This window comes from Channa argus, chromosome 2 (genome assembly GCF_033026475.1).
Source record: "Channa argus isolate prfri chromosome 2, Channa argus male v1.0, whole genome shotgun sequence".
NCBI lineage: Eukaryota > Metazoa > Chordata > Actinopteri > Anabantiformes > Channidae > Channa > Channa argus.
This window is the reverse complement of record NC_090198.1, coordinates 2,587,920-2,603,154: the sequence shown is the minus strand read 5'-3', so window position 1 is coordinate 2,603,154 and position 15,235 is coordinate 2,587,920. Positions and strand designations below refer to the sequence as shown.

At 42.0% G+C, this 15,235-nt stretch overlaps 1 protein-coding gene across 1 annotated transcript; it reads right to left on the bottom strand.

Annotated features, from left to right (window-relative positions):
- Positions 1 to 1,142: 1,142 nt before the first annotated feature.
- Positions 1,143 to 3,124, bottom strand: plekhf1 (pleckstrin homology domain containing, family F (with FYVE domain) member 1). Its single transcript, XM_067495561.1, has 2 exons — positions 2,731 to 3,124; positions 1,143 to 2,364 (listed from the first exon to the last, which is right to left on the bottom strand). The coding sequence occupies exons 1-2, from the start codon at positions 2,975 to 2,977 to the stop codon at positions 1,784 to 1,786; spliced, it is 828 nt and encodes a 275-aa protein (XP_067351662.1). The 5' UTR covers positions 2,978 to 3,124; the 3' UTR covers positions 1,143 to 1,783.
- Positions 3,125 to 15,235: the final 12,111 nt, after the last annotated feature.

Sequence of the window (15,235 nt, the reverse complement as noted above, 5' to 3'; positions counted from 1 at the left end):
GTTGAATTATATAGTGATGTCCTTTAATTTATATGCATAAGCCAGTATGCTTATGCTTATTTATGTTTATGTATGAGTTTATGTTGACACCACGACCACGAGTGCTGCTGCTGAGGAATTTAAGAATCTGTACTGTAAACTAAGTGGCTAAGGGGAAGCAGAGAGGTCTCATATTGCTTGTGGTCTGGTGGAAAGAGACTGAGTGACCGAAAAGAAGGAAACTTTACATAATAACAACAAGATTATACAGATATGTATCATGTCACGGGGGATACACCCTGGACAGGTCAGGGCTGACACAAAAGTTTATGCAGTAAAGTCAAATTGCAAAGGTGGAACTGGGAGGTAATAACAATTATGTACTTACATAATTGGCATTCTCCATTTATGGTTTAAATTTGGCAGAGTGCAGTAATCCCATAAAAGTTTTTTATCTCTTACACTTTATTTTTTAATATTAATAAACGAATGAATGAACAAAGAAAATTGACTGAATGTGAATTGCGGAAAGCACTATTACATAATCACTCTGTTCTGGTTACACCTGCAAATTGTCTTCTTCCAGAAACAAGGTTTCTATTTTTGTGTAGCCTCCTTCTCTGAAAGGAGGTTAAACAGGTTTTTGCCATGGCTCACTGCCACAGCTTTTCCCACCTGCAGTAAATACAGTTAAATAATACTTTCACAAGGTGTGGAACACTGGCTTCTATGGGAGTGGACAAAATACAGAAGTGGTAGCTGAAAGAAGGGTAAAAGATGTGTAATGTTATAAGAGAATAGGGATTTTTTTTTATTTCAAGGACAATTCAAGGTTGATGAGTAATACCTATTCAGTAATCAAGATTTGTTTAATTTGGTAGGACTGTTGTTTATTGGTAATAACCTCACAGCATTCTGATGCAAATCACCACCTATTTCCTCTGTCAGTTATGAAGCCTTTGTTAATGCACACACAAAGGAACAACACGCACAGTGAAGAAAACTCAAAACTAAATTTACAGAATTTCGAGTGGCAACATAAACGTAACAACCTGCAGCACCAGTGCAGAACCAACAAAATTAGATTGCATTGAACTTAACTCATCCATAATAAATAGGTTTTCAATATAAATAGCAAAAACAATATGCTATACACAGCAACATAAGACATCAAATCTTTATTGAATATTAATATATTTGCACATGTTCACATTTATAACAATCTACTATGTAGAAATGCTTCTACATATGGTACTTCTTCTCTGCCGTGTGTAAATCTAAGTTATCTAAGATCTATCTTTGATAACTTAGATTTAGAGGTAAAGAAGCATCATTCAGTATTACATTTAAATAACCAAAGTGGACGGAATGGTTCTGTAGTTCCAACAAAAGAGACATTTCCTCTCTTGTAAAACAATCAGCTAATCTAGTTTCAGCAGTTACTGTTTTCCAGTTGAAATCCTAGTAATATCGTGTAAATACATCGACCCTCGACCCTATGGACAGTGGACAGCCACTTTACCAACTGAGCCACTAACGCAATTCAACAACAGAGAAAATAAAGTGACTTCACAGCATTAGTGTTTCCAGAAATAACTAAAGGATAAAAGCAGCAATGAAAGGTTATTTACATTTATTAATACACTATGTACAAACGTTTTTGACTTGATTCTGTTGTCATGGCTTGAGTGAGAATTCATTTTAACTTTGTTCTATTGCACATAGATGTATTCAAATGTCCTGTTACTCCGAGTCCATATTAAAGAAAAACACAAAGTGCAGCACTGCAGCAGTCGTGATGTGCTTATGTTTGAGGCTTTAAATGCTCTGGTTTGAGATAGATATACGTTGAACACGAGTCCATCCACCTGCTTGGGTCATGGTCCTCTATCTGCTCCTCGACCTCTACTTCACTGTACTCTTCCCCTTCATCTTCATCTGAGCACATCTTCCCAGTGCTGTCCCCCCTTTCTCGAGTCGTACCTTGGGCCTTTGTCAAAAGACCTGAGTGACAAATAGTGCATACCCTCAACTTCTTAGTGGGATGAATGTGTCCAATAACAGCTCGGTTCTTGGAGCATCCACCACATACCACAAAGCCGCATTTTCTGCAGTGGTGTCGCCGTTGGGTCACTGTGAATTTCTTAGAGCAGCGCATACAGATGGCGGAGGCCTGATCAGGGATCCAAGTAACGGCAAAGGCTGACGAGGGTCTGCGGCCGCTGTTTTGCAGAAGTCTGGACTGGCATTCCTCCATATGTTCAATCCAGGCTCGCTTCTCCTCACATGAGGCAGCTGCCACATAGAAGGATTTGCGTGGTGTGCGGATCAGCCACTGGTTCCTCATTTTGATACCATCCTCCAAGTCTTCAAGCTGGATGTCCTCTGAAATGATGAATGGTTGTAGTTAATATAACAGTAACAATGGTATGAAACTTTGGTATGTTTACATGTATTTCAGTTGAGTTAGCCAGGTCTAAAACTATTTTGAAAGATCTTTCAAAATGTTTAATGCAACTGTATCTACCACTGGAGGGGACTTTTAGCTCTTTACTGTTGTTTAAGGGTATAAATATACACCTTAGCCAGTTCCACCTTTAATCAGCATTTTCTAAGGTTACTGACTAAGGTTTTTAACCGTCAAAGCATTTCAAAACCCTAAAATTATACAATTAATACAATCTTACTTCTCAGGAAGGTATTGTCTACTTGCATCAAGAGTTTTGAATAAACAGAAGTTTTGGAACTTACCTAGAGGGATGATCTGTTGGTTTTTATACCAGCGGCCATTCAGAATTATGCTTCCATAGACCAACATATCATTGAAAAGGAAGAACACTCTTGGCTGTGGCCCCCGACGGCTCTGCTTCATGAGACGGCCCTCTCCAATCAGAACTCGACTGGGCTGATACAAGGGCTTCCCAGATGGCCCAAATGAGTTCTCAACTGCCTGGATCCGCTCCCGGTTCTCTTCAGCAAATGTTAGGTGGTCCACCATGATGTTCACTAGTCCAAGTCTGTGCTGATAAATGTGCTAATAGTTCCTTACTTCTGTAGATATGAGATGTTGTCAGGGTTTGTCTTTTCTCTAATGAAACAAGCAGCTGAGCAGAGGCCCTATAAGCTTTTGCCTTAGTGACGTAGTGGGGATTTCCAGTCAGTTCAGCTTTAAGAAAAACATTTACAAAGAAGGAAGGGGCAGAAACTAACTCTGAAATCAGAGTGACGGAGGAGATGTCAGCTTTTACAAAAGGGGAAGTTGTAGGTAGATCTAAGAAATTACACTGACTTTGTGTTGGCTGTGTACAGACAATTCTGTTTAAATAAGTCTCCCAGTGAAGGTATATGTTAGGTGGAACTGCACTTCTATTTTACTTGGTGCTTCCACTATTTACAGCTCACAGATGGATGTATCCGCTTATGAATGTATATTTGTATTTTACCATGCACTCCATCATGAACTATCACTTTCTTTTAATAACCAAACATGTAGTCTACACTTTACACACATCTCAGCAACAGAGACCAAAACTGCTATACCAGTGGAGAGTGAAATCTGATCTACTGTGAGCAGAAAGTATAAAAACAGTAAAGCTGACAAGAGCTCACATTACACAGACAGATGCATTATTGTCAGACAGGTTGAGCAGCTCTGTCAGGAGTTCAAATGAAAACAGAGTCATTAGACTCCCACATGCTGCCAGCTTTTTTCATTTGTTATCTGGGAGGTCTGTGATTGAACTCAATTAAATTATTCTTCCTTCCAAGAACTGTCTGTGTGAATTTACCTAATACCACTGATTACAGTAAACACATGCACAGAGAAAACAAATGGGAGACTCCAGTGAGTTGGTGAGGTTTGGCATACTTCCCTTACCAAATAAGCTAAAGAAGTCCTACGTCAGTCCTTCAATTTGACATCACATTATGCTCAATTCATATATGGAGCAACTCTATAAGGGGATAGAGCAGTCATCCACCACTTCAAGTGCTGTTGGTTCAGTTCTTGACTCCTTATGTCACATGTCCTTGTGACATATGGAGTCAAGTCATGTGTCTTGTACTGTCCAACTACACTAACCACCTCAATCACCTTGCTGTGCGGACTGTGTATTTATATATTATGTCTGAGGTGCCTTAGGTGTTAATTATAAAAGCACCAGGCTTTCCATTATATTTGACTGATAGCCCTGTGCATCTATTACATATGGGGTACCTATAGTGTCAGCATGTAACACCAAAGGAGTGGACAAAGTGGCTGCGTCTGACGCCTGGAAAATGAGATCAGGCTGAGATTTGAGAACACCCAACAAATCCTCCTGAACAAGCACTAGGCGATAGCAGGGAGGAAAGTAGGGAGGCAACTACAGTACTAGACTCAGGGTGGGCAGAAATCTGCCTTGATTAGTTGGGGTGATGGAAAGCAGAGAAAGAAAACAAAGGAAGGGATTCAAGGTTAAGGTAAGGTAAAGTTAAAGTGCTATATTTGTCATTATACATTCAAGGTGTACAACAAAATTGCGTCAGATGGTCAAACAGAGGCCTAGTCCTGAGCTGCTGCAACGGAGTGCACTGCCACTATGGGTCAACCTAACATGTTCCCTAATACACATTTTTAGTCAAGAAGTAACATACAAAACCACTACTGTGTTGTTTAGTAGGACTAGTAGGTTTTAACTCGTCATTCAATCTAGCTAATGTATTTTTCAGACTTTATAGATAAAGTCAATGCACAAAACACAAAATCATTACGTTACATTATTTAACTAAACAACTGGTGAATACAATGATTATCAGTAATGATGTCGTCAACTTAATTTCTCCTTGTAAACATCCTTATCATGACTCTTTGCCAATATAAATCTATAAAAAGTAATTAAAAAGAAAAAGGTTTTCAATATTAGAAAAATCTACAGCAATAATTATGGTATCTGATTTGTTTAGAACCAACAACTGCGAGATTAGTGGATAACCGCTCTACCTTCCTGCGCCACAGTCACCCCAAGTGAGATACCGTATAGTGGATTTTCTATCTAATCATACTTATGGATCAACTGATGCCAAAAGTACATAGAACAAAGTCTGAAGACACAGTATAGGGTGATATTCCTGCGCACCATTTTGCAACTTGGTGGCATGAGATGTAGAAAGATATAATCATTGTTGTTTTCCCTATGTCATACCTGTTCCATTTCCCAGTTTGGGTTGCTGACATTGCAAGAAAGTTGTTGACACTGAAAAACACACAGCTCCAAAGCCGTGGACAACTGAGGAAAGGGACAGAGAAAGTGAGACATAAAAGGAAAAAGACAAGTACGGGAGAAAGACGACACAAAGTTATTGTCATACAGTGGTGACAGATAAATGTGGAGTGAGAGGACAGGAGAGAGGGATGATAGGAGGAAAGGAGCTCCATGCATCGGGGGGTGGTTCTCCCAGCAGTCTTTAAGCCTCTAGCAGGATAAATAGGATAAATAACTTTAGAGGAGAGGTGCTTGATAGCTCAAGGCTCTGCCTCCCATTCTACCATTGGAAATTTTGGGAAACACAAGTAGGCCTGCATTCTGAGATTGAAGTGGTCTAATGGAATGATATGGTATTATGAGATCATTTAGATATGATGCAGCTTTATATGTTAGAAGCAGGGTTTTAAATTCTATTCTTAATTTTATGAAAAGCCAACGGAGAGAAGCTAGTGAAGGTGAAATATGATCTCTCTTGTTAATTCCAGTCAGCACTCTTTCTGCAGCCTTATGGATTAATTGTAGGCTTTTTTAGGTTGTTACAGGGTTATGCCGAAAGTAGGGAATTACAGTAGTCACACCTAAAAGTAACGCATAGTTTTTTGGCATCACTTTGTGACAGGATGTTCTAATTTTGGCAATGTTCCGTAGGTGGAAGAAGGCTGTTCTAGAGATTTGTTTTATATGTTTTTTTAAGGTAACGGGCAAATCCTCATCAAAAATAACTCCAAGGTTCCTTTCTGTAGTACTGGGGCCAGAGTTATGCCGAGAGTAACAATATTATTGGACAGCGTTTTTCTAAAATTTTTAAGCCCAAATACTGATTACTTCAGTGTCGAGTTTAAAAGTAGGAAACTGTAGTACATCCAGGCCTTTATATCTAGCTTATGTTTGATTTTTTTATCTGGTTCCATAGATAGCTGGGTGTCATCAGCATAGCAATGGAAATGTAAAAGTTGTGTTTTTTAAATGATGTTGTCTAAAGGAGACATATATATATATATATATACACATATACATACATATATACCTGTATATATACGTGTGTGTGTATATATATATATATATATATATATTGTAGCGCCCCACAGCTAATGGGAGCTAACTGTGGGAGGTGCCAAAGCCGAAGCTAAGGCTAACCCTAACTGACTAGTATGGGTGCTAGCAGGCTGATGCGAGAGCAAACTTGTCCAAAATGACAGGCAGAAGGGAGAGCACCTGTGCCCCATACACTGCAAGACTCCAAATGCCTCAAGCTGTTTAACAGGACACAATGATAGGACAGCTATTGCCTTTTTTACAGCTACCTCTAGCAACAGAAATAGCTGAGCTTTATTTTGAACACACCAACAGTGCACGGTCACCGTGATGGCTACTCCTCCTCTTTCCCTCATGGTGCCGGCCAACACACACATCATGTATAACAAAACCAGAATGTCTAAACACACCTAATAACACTAATAACATAAATCATGCACATTAAACACTTTAATTCAATTCAACTTTATTTATTTATATAGCGCCAATTCACAACAAAGTCATCTCAGGGCACTTTACAGAATAAAGTCAAGATTATAAAGATGTATAAAGAGAACCCAACAATTCCCCCTGGAGCAAGCCATAGGCAACAGTGGAGAGGAAAAACTCCCTTTAACGGAAGAAACCTCCAGCAGAACCAGGCTCAGGGTGGACGGCCATCTGCCTCGACAGGTTGGGGTGAGTGGAAAAGGGAGAGAGAAAAGAACAGAGCAACAAAAAGCAACAACAAAACATCGGGCAGGTTGTTAGGACCAGTAGCTGCACACTGGAAGACACACAGCTTCGAAGCCGGGGGACACCTGCAGAAAGGGACAGAGAGAGGGGGACAGAGGAGGACAAAGACAACTACGGGAGAGAACACACAGAGTTAATGACATACAGTGGTGACAATTCTGGGGTGAGAGGAGAGGAGAGATGGTCAAGAGGAGGAAAAAAACTCAGTGCATCGGGGGGTGGGTCCCCCCGCAGTCTAAGCCTATGGCAGCATAACTATAACTAACTATATGCTTTATTTAAGAGGAAGGTTTTAAGCCTAGACTTAAAAGTAGAGAGGGTGTCTGCTTCCTGAATCTGAACTGGGAGCTGCTTCCTCAAGAGAGGTGCTTGATAGCTAAAGGCTCTATCTCCCATTCTACTTTTGGAAATTCTGGGAACCACAAGTAGGCCTGAATTCTGAGAGCGAAGTGGTCTACTGGGATGATATGGTGCTATGAGGTCTTCTAAATATGATGGAGCCTGACCATTCAGAGCTTTATATGTAAGAAGCAGGGTTTTAAATTCTATTCTACATTTAATGGGAAGCCAATGGAGAGAAGCTAGTAAAGGTGAAATATGATCTCTCTTGCTAGTTCCAGTCAGCACTCTTGCTGCAGCATTTTGGATTAATTGCAGGCTCTTTAGGGAGATACTGGGGCATCCTGAAAGTAGGGAATTACAGTAGTCCAACCTAGAAGTAACAAATGCATGGACCAGTTTTTCGGCATCACTTTGAGAGAGGATGCTTCTAATTTTGTCAATGTTCCGTAGGTGGAAGAAGGTTCTAGAGATTTGTTTTATATGTGAGTTAAAGGACAGATCCTGATCGAAAATAACTCCAGGGTTCCTTGCAGTAGTACTGGAGGCCAGACTTATGCCATCTAGAGTAACAATATGGTTGGACATCATATCTCTGAGATTTTTGGGCCCAAATACTATGACTTCAGTTTTGTCTGAGTTTAAAAGTAAAAAATTGTGGGACATTCAGGCCTTCATGTCTTGTAGGCTTGAAGCTTTATTAACTGATTATTTTCATGTGGTTCCATAGATAAATATAGCTGGGTATCATCAGCATAGCAATCGAAATTTATGAAGTATTTTCTAATACATTTGCCTAGAGGAGACATATATAAAGTAAAAAGTATTGGTCCTAACACAGAGCTTTGTTGAACTCCATAGCTAACCTTTGTGTGCATGGAGGATTCATCATTAACATGAACAAATTGAAATCTATCAGATAGATAAGATTTAAACCAACCTAGTGCAGTTCCTGTAATTCCAATTTCATGTTCCAGTCTCTGTGATAAAATGTTATGATCAATGGTATCAAATGCAGCACTAAGATCTAACAGAACAAGTATAGAGATGAGTCCAGTATCTGAGGCCATGAAAGATTGTTGGTGACTTTTACCAGTGCTGTTTCTGTACTATGATGAACTCTAAATCCTGACTGAAAGTCTTCATACAAATTATTCCTATGAAGGTGATCACATAATTATTTAGCGCCTACTTTTTCAATTATTTTAGAAATAAAGGGGAGATTAGATATTGGTCCGTAATTGGCTAAAACACCTGGATCAAGACAGGGTTTTTTAAGTAGTGGTTTAATTACAGCTACCTTATAGGCCTGTGGTATATTTGTACATTTTTAAACTATTTTTCCAGGCTAAATGAGATTCTTCTAACTTTCTGGAACGCCACTTCCTTTCTAACTTTCGTGTTTCCTGTTTTAAGTTGCGTGTTTGTGAACTATACCATGGAGATCGCCTCTGCTGGTTTACTGCCTTCTTTTTCAGAGGGGCAACACTATCGAGTATTGTACGTAGTGAGGCTGCAGAATTATCAACAAGATAATCTATTTGTGCAGGAGTAACATTAAGGTGGCTACTTTCCATTGTATTAACATATGGTGAAGCAAATGATGAAAGAATAATTTCTTTAAATTTGTTGACAGCTTTTTCACTTAAGCATCTGCTATAGTGGAATGTTTCCCTAACTGCTATATAGTCCGTTATTGTAAATTTAAATGTAAAAAATGGTCAGACAGAAGAGAGTTGTGAAGAAATATGGTTAAATTATCCATTTCAATTCCACACGTAAGGACAAGGTCTAACGTGTGACTAAAACAGTGAGTGGGTTTATTTACAGTTTGCGAAAAACTAATTGAATCTAATAATGAATTAAACGCAGTGCTCAAGACAGTTACTGTCAGCATCTACATGAATGTTAAAGTCACCCACTATAATGACTTTATCTGTACTAAGCACTAAATCAGATAGAAAATCAGAAAATTCAATCAAAAACTCTGAATAAGGGACTGGAGGACGGTACATGATAACAAATAATAGTGGTTTTTGAGTTTTCCAGTTTGGGTGTGAAAGGCTAAGAGTAAGGCTCTCAAATGAGTTATAACTATGTTTAGGTCTAGGAATTATTGATAAGCTAGAATGAAAGATGCTGCTGCTCCTCCACCTCGGCCTGTGCTTCTAGGAACATGATAATTAATATGACTCATTTAAACTGACATATTCTTCCTGCTGCAACCAAGTTTCAGTGAGACAAAATGAATCGAATTGATGATCATTTATCAAGTCATTTACTAACTCAGAGAGATCTGATATTTAATAACCCACATTTAATAGTTTTGGGGTTTTGTTCTGTAAGAGGAGTAGTCTTAACTTTTATTAAGTTTTCATGATTAACTCCTCTTGTTGTCATATTTACTTTATGTAATTTAGGTCGGGGAACAGACACAGTCTCTATAGGTACTTTAAACACATAGAACTATTAACATAACCCATAACACCCATAATTCCCGGGGCTCACTGTGCCAGCCCCAAAACTAACCCACTAGCCGGGGTGTTACTATATATACATATATATATATATATATATATATATATATATATATATATATATATATATATATATATATATATATATATATATATATATATATATATATATATATATGTATATGAAGGAAAGTGCTGTGTATAGGAGTAGCCTTCACGGTGAGCGGCCACTGTTGGTGTGTTCAAAAATAATGCTCAGCTATCTCTGTTGTGAGAGATAGCTGTAAAAAGGCAATAATTGTCCTATCATTGCTCCCTGTAAAGCAGCTTGAGACACTTGGAGTCGTGCGGTGTATGGGGCACAAGTGCTCTCCCTTCTTTCTGCCATTTAGACAAGTTGCTCTCACATTAGCCTGCTAGTACCCATGCTAGCCGATTAGCTAGTCAGCTAAGTTAGTTAGGGTTAGCCTTAGCTTCCGCCTCGCCGCCTCCCACAGTTGCTCCCATAAGCCGTGGGGCGCTACATTGGTGTCAGAAGTGGGATTCCACCGTCTAGTAAACTTCGTCATGGAGCGAAGCATAGGCGAATTAGAGCGCACAGTCCTAGAGAGAAGCATGCTGCTGGAGCACCTCAAGCAGGGGGCGTGGCGAAAGACTGGTGATTCGCGCGTGTCATCGCGGGGCGGCTCTGCAGTGCACTAGTGGATACGGGATCCACCATCTGCTTAGTGTGGCGGGGGGTTCTGCCAGGGACTGCTGGTCCTCTCCAGCCCAGGTCGGGCAGGAGAGGCAACAGAGACGCCATGGGAGCCGTACAGCCAGGGCCGGCACACCCCAGCAGCCTCACAGAGACCAACGCTCTCCAGCCCAGGTCGGGCAGGAGAGGCAACAGAGACGCCGTGGGAGCCGCACAGCCACGCCAAGAGCACGTGAACAGCCGCCCCCTCCTGCCTCTGTACCTCCCTCTGGTGAGACTGCTGCCACTGTTGCAGAGCTAGAGCAGCGGAGCGGAGGACACCTTGATGCAGCACAGTGGGAGCAGCTGAGCAGGCTGCTGCAGGACTTTATGGACATTTTTGCTGCCAGGGACGAGGACTGCACTAGGATGGGTCTGGTGCAGCATCACATTGACACTGGCGATTCGCCCCATTCGCCTGCGGCCCCATAGACTGCCGCTGGTGAAACGCCAAGCCGCCCAGGAACTGATCGAAAGCATGGTGGCCAACGACATCATCGAGCCCTCGGACAGCCCCTGGGCTGCACCAATGGTTATGGTGCGGAAAAAGAATGGAAAGTGGCGCCCTTGTGTGGATTATAGGCGATTGGATTATATATGGATATATGGATTATATACCCCCTGCCCCGCATCGACGATGCCCTGGATTATGTTGCTGGGTCCTGTTCGTTCAGCTCCTTGGACTTACGTACCGGGTACTGGCAGGTGGAGCTGGCACCAGAGGCCCGTCCAAAGACTGCTTTTACCATAGGGCAAGGACTGTGGTAGTTCAAGGTAATGCCTTTTGGACTGTGCAATGCCCTTGCCACCTTTGAACGGCAAAATGCCAGCAAAATGCCACTTGCTGGCCAGAGAGACTCAGTTCCTGGGGAACGTGGTCAGCGAGCATGGGGTGACCACGGACCAGGCAAAGGTGGCCGCAATTAAGGAGTGGCCCCAGCCAACCACCACGAGTAAGCTGAGGAGTTTCCTCGGCCTAGCTTCCTACTACAGGAGGTTTGTGAAAGTGTGGTCGGAGGCCTGCTCGGTGGCAGTTGAAGACAGCCCTCTCAGAGGCTCCTGTCCTGGCATACCCCGGCCCCCAGCAGCCGTTCGTTGTGGATGGGAATCGGAGCGGCACTCTCCCAAGGGGGAGAGACAGGAGAAAGAGTGGTGGCCTACTATAGCTGCAGTCTGAGTTGGGCTGAACGCAACTACTGTGTCACTAGGCGGGAACTGTTGGCGGTGGTCTTGGCTGTACGACACTTCAGACCGTATCTTCTTGGCACCAGGTTCACCTTGAGCACCGAACACGTCTCTCTGACTTGGCTGCTCAACTTCAAGCAGCCCGAGGGCCAGGTGGCAAGGTGGCTGGAGATCCTCCAGGAATACGACTACGAGATCCAGCACCGACCGGGGCGACAGCATGGCAATGACGCCCTCTCCCGACGCCCCTGTCTTTCAGACGAGTGCCGCTACTGTCGTCGCCATGAAGAACGAGAGCTGGGGCCATCAGCAGCTGCGGCACAGCCAGGCGTCACCGCTGGGGAGGGGGAGCCATTCAGCAGAGAGCAGCTGCAGCAGCACCAAGAGACTGATCCGGTGCTGGCTGAGGTATGGAGCTGGCTGGAGACTCGACAATGACCGGAATGGCCGGCCATTTCAGCAAAAGGGCCAGAGATCAAAATACTTCACTCGCAGTGGGACAGCCTGGAGCTCTGTGATGGTATCCTCTACCGGCGGTGGCGGGCGCCAGGTGGGGGGGTTGACCGCCTGCAGCTCCTGGTCCCCGGTGCTCTTCTGTCGGAGGTACTCCGGTGGGTCCATGGGTCCATGGGTCGGCCAAGGCTGGCCCTTTCGGGAACTCCAAGACGGTGCGCGGTCTGCGACAGCGTTTCTACTGGCCAGGCTGCCGCCAGGACGCCGAGCTTCACGTCCACTGCTGTGACGACTGCACAGCGCGAAAAGGACCCACCCAGCGCTCACGAGGGCCGCTGCAGCAGTACCTGGTTGGGGGCCCAGCGCTGGATTATCTCAGGCGTCTCAAGGAGCGCCTTAGTGTGGTTCATCAGCTGGCTCGAGAATCTCAAGGGGATGCTGGGGTCCGACAAAAGCACACCACTGTTGGTGTGTTCAAAAATAAAGATCAGCTATCTCTGTTGTGAGAGATAGCTGTAAAAAGGCAATAATTGTCCTATCATTGCTCCCTGTAAAGCAGCTTGAGACACTTGGAGTCGTGCGGTGGATGGGGCACAAGTGCTCTCCCTTCTTTCTGCTATTTAGACAAGTTGCTCTCACATTAGCCTGCTAGCACCCATGCTAGCCAATTAGCTAGTCAGCTAAGTCAGTTAGAGTTAGCCTTAGCTTGCACTTCGCTGCCTCCCACAGTTGCTCCCATAAGCCGTGGGGCGCTACTATGTATATCTATATCTATATCTATATATCTATATCTATATCTATATCTATCTATCTATCTATCTATCTATCTATCTATCTATCTATCTATCTATCTATCTATCTATCTATCTATCTATATATATATATATATATATATATATATATATAGTAAAATCTGAAAATTCGGTCAAAAACTCTGAGTAAATGACTGGAGGATGGTACACGAAGACAAATAAAAGTGGTTTTTGAGTTTTCCAGTTTGGGTATGAAAGGCTAAGAGTAAGGCTCTCAAATAAGCTTTAACTATATTTAGGTTTAGAGTTTAATGGTAATCTTGAGTGAATGATTGCTGTGCTTTCAGGAACATGATAATTAATATAACTTGAGGGGGTTGAGTTTCAGTAAGACACAATAAACTGAAATGATGATTGCTAAAAGAAACATCATGTAGGTCTTTTTTTCCCTGAGAGCTACTTTTACAAAATGAAAATGGCAGAGAGCTACCTATCTACTCTAACATGTATTCTCAGTCTTCTTTAACCCAAAAACAAATTCTACAAATTGTTGGTATTGGAGAAAACACATGGGAGCATCCAGTGAGTGAGTAGGAGAGGTTCAGCATGTTTCCCTTAACATAGGAATCATTAAAAGCAGCAGTAAATAAGCTAAAGAAGTCCTACATCAGTCCTTCAATTGGAAATTACATTATGCTCTATTCATATATAGAGCAACTGTGGCTCAGGAGATAGAGCAGTCGTCATCTGGTTCCAGAGCTGTTGGTTCAATTCTTGACTCCTCCTGTCACATGGTGAAGTGTCCTTAAGCAAGACACTGAATCTGAATTTAGTTGCTCCCGGTGAGTGTTGGCCAGTTACATAACAGCTCCACCATAGGTGTGTGAGTGAGAATGGGTGAATAATAAGCAGTGTGCAGACCCTTTATCATGCAAATCACTGTGCTGTATACAGTGTAATCAGAATTTCTATCAGTCCTATACCTGACATGAGATTTTGCAGACTTAGTTCAACACTATTAAGACTCCTCGATGCTTAATAAATACCTCATCAGCGATCTCTGGGCCGCAAAATATCCTTCTTGTATGCATTTAGGCAGCTTGTTGCAGTACCCCATAATGACAAAGTAAAAACTGAATTATTGAAATGTCTGAAAAAAGAAAAACTGAATTATTACATTCACACAGCTGCTTCCACTGCTACTGTATCAGAACAAAAGCCATGAGGTCAAAGGAACTGCCTGCAGAGCTCAGAAACAGGATTGTTGCAAGGCACAGATCTGGAGAAAGCTACAAAAACAAATTGTTGTTCCCAAGAGCACACTGGCCTTTGTAATTCTCAAATGGAAGAGGTTTGGCGCAACTGTTTTCTATTATTATTAAAGCACAAAAGTTCTTCACAGTTCAACTAAAAAGCATTTGCATTTTAAACTGTGCATATTATTGAGGATGTACAGGATGTTTTCTATGGCATTAGCATATTAATCTGATCTCTAAAAGCCACAAAAAAAAAAAAAAAAAAAAGAATTGCCATATATGGCAGTTGTGTGTTTTGCGATCAGATTGGAAGGAAGCTTCTTATTCTCACAAGCACAAATCGCTCCTAACTCCTAAACCATAAGTCAAGTCAAGTCAAGTCAAGTGGCTTTTATTGTCATTTCTACTATACACAGTGGTACACAGTACACAGTAGAAACGAGATAGCATTACTCCAAGAACCAAGGTGCTACAAACAACACAAGCTATAGTAAAGTGCATCGAGTGCAACGAAGTGCAAACAGTGCAGATAAAAAAACAGTACAGACAGACAGTGTAGACAGACAACACAAGTAACACAGGACAGGACACAAAACCCAAGACAGTGCCGACGTAAACCTACTGTATACTATTTTACAGTACAGTACAGTACAGTCAAGTGTGCTAGGGGTGTAAAAAGAGCAGCATGTAAACGGTATAGTGCATTTAAATGTCCAGCATGTCAACAGTGCAATAAGTTATAGAATAAAAATTTTTTTGCATTGCATTACTGGAGTGGAATACTGAATATCAGATCCCTCTTGTCTAAATCTCAATTGGTAAATTACTTGATTCAGGAGGGAAGCTCTCTACTTGCAAGATTAGCCATAAAACTTTCATTTTGATAAAGCTTAGGTAGTGGGTTAATCATAGATGTGACATCTGCTGGCAACCATGGCACAGGAAGGTAGAGCGGTTGTCCACCATTCTCACAGTTGTTGGTTCAATCTCCGGCTCCTCTGGTCACATGTTGAAGTGTCCTTGAGCAAGACACTGAACCCCA

Bases quoted from the DNA above. Each gene is read 5' to 3' on its own strand.
- plekhf1 (XM_067495561.1), bottom strand. From the start codon at position 2,977: ATGGTGGACCACCTAACATTTGCTGAAGAGAACCGGGAGCGGATCCAG. The intron at 2,365-2,730 runs GTAAGTTCCAAA...TCATCATTTCAG, and splicing joins CCAACAGATCATCCCTCTAG to AGGACATCCAGCTTGAAGAC.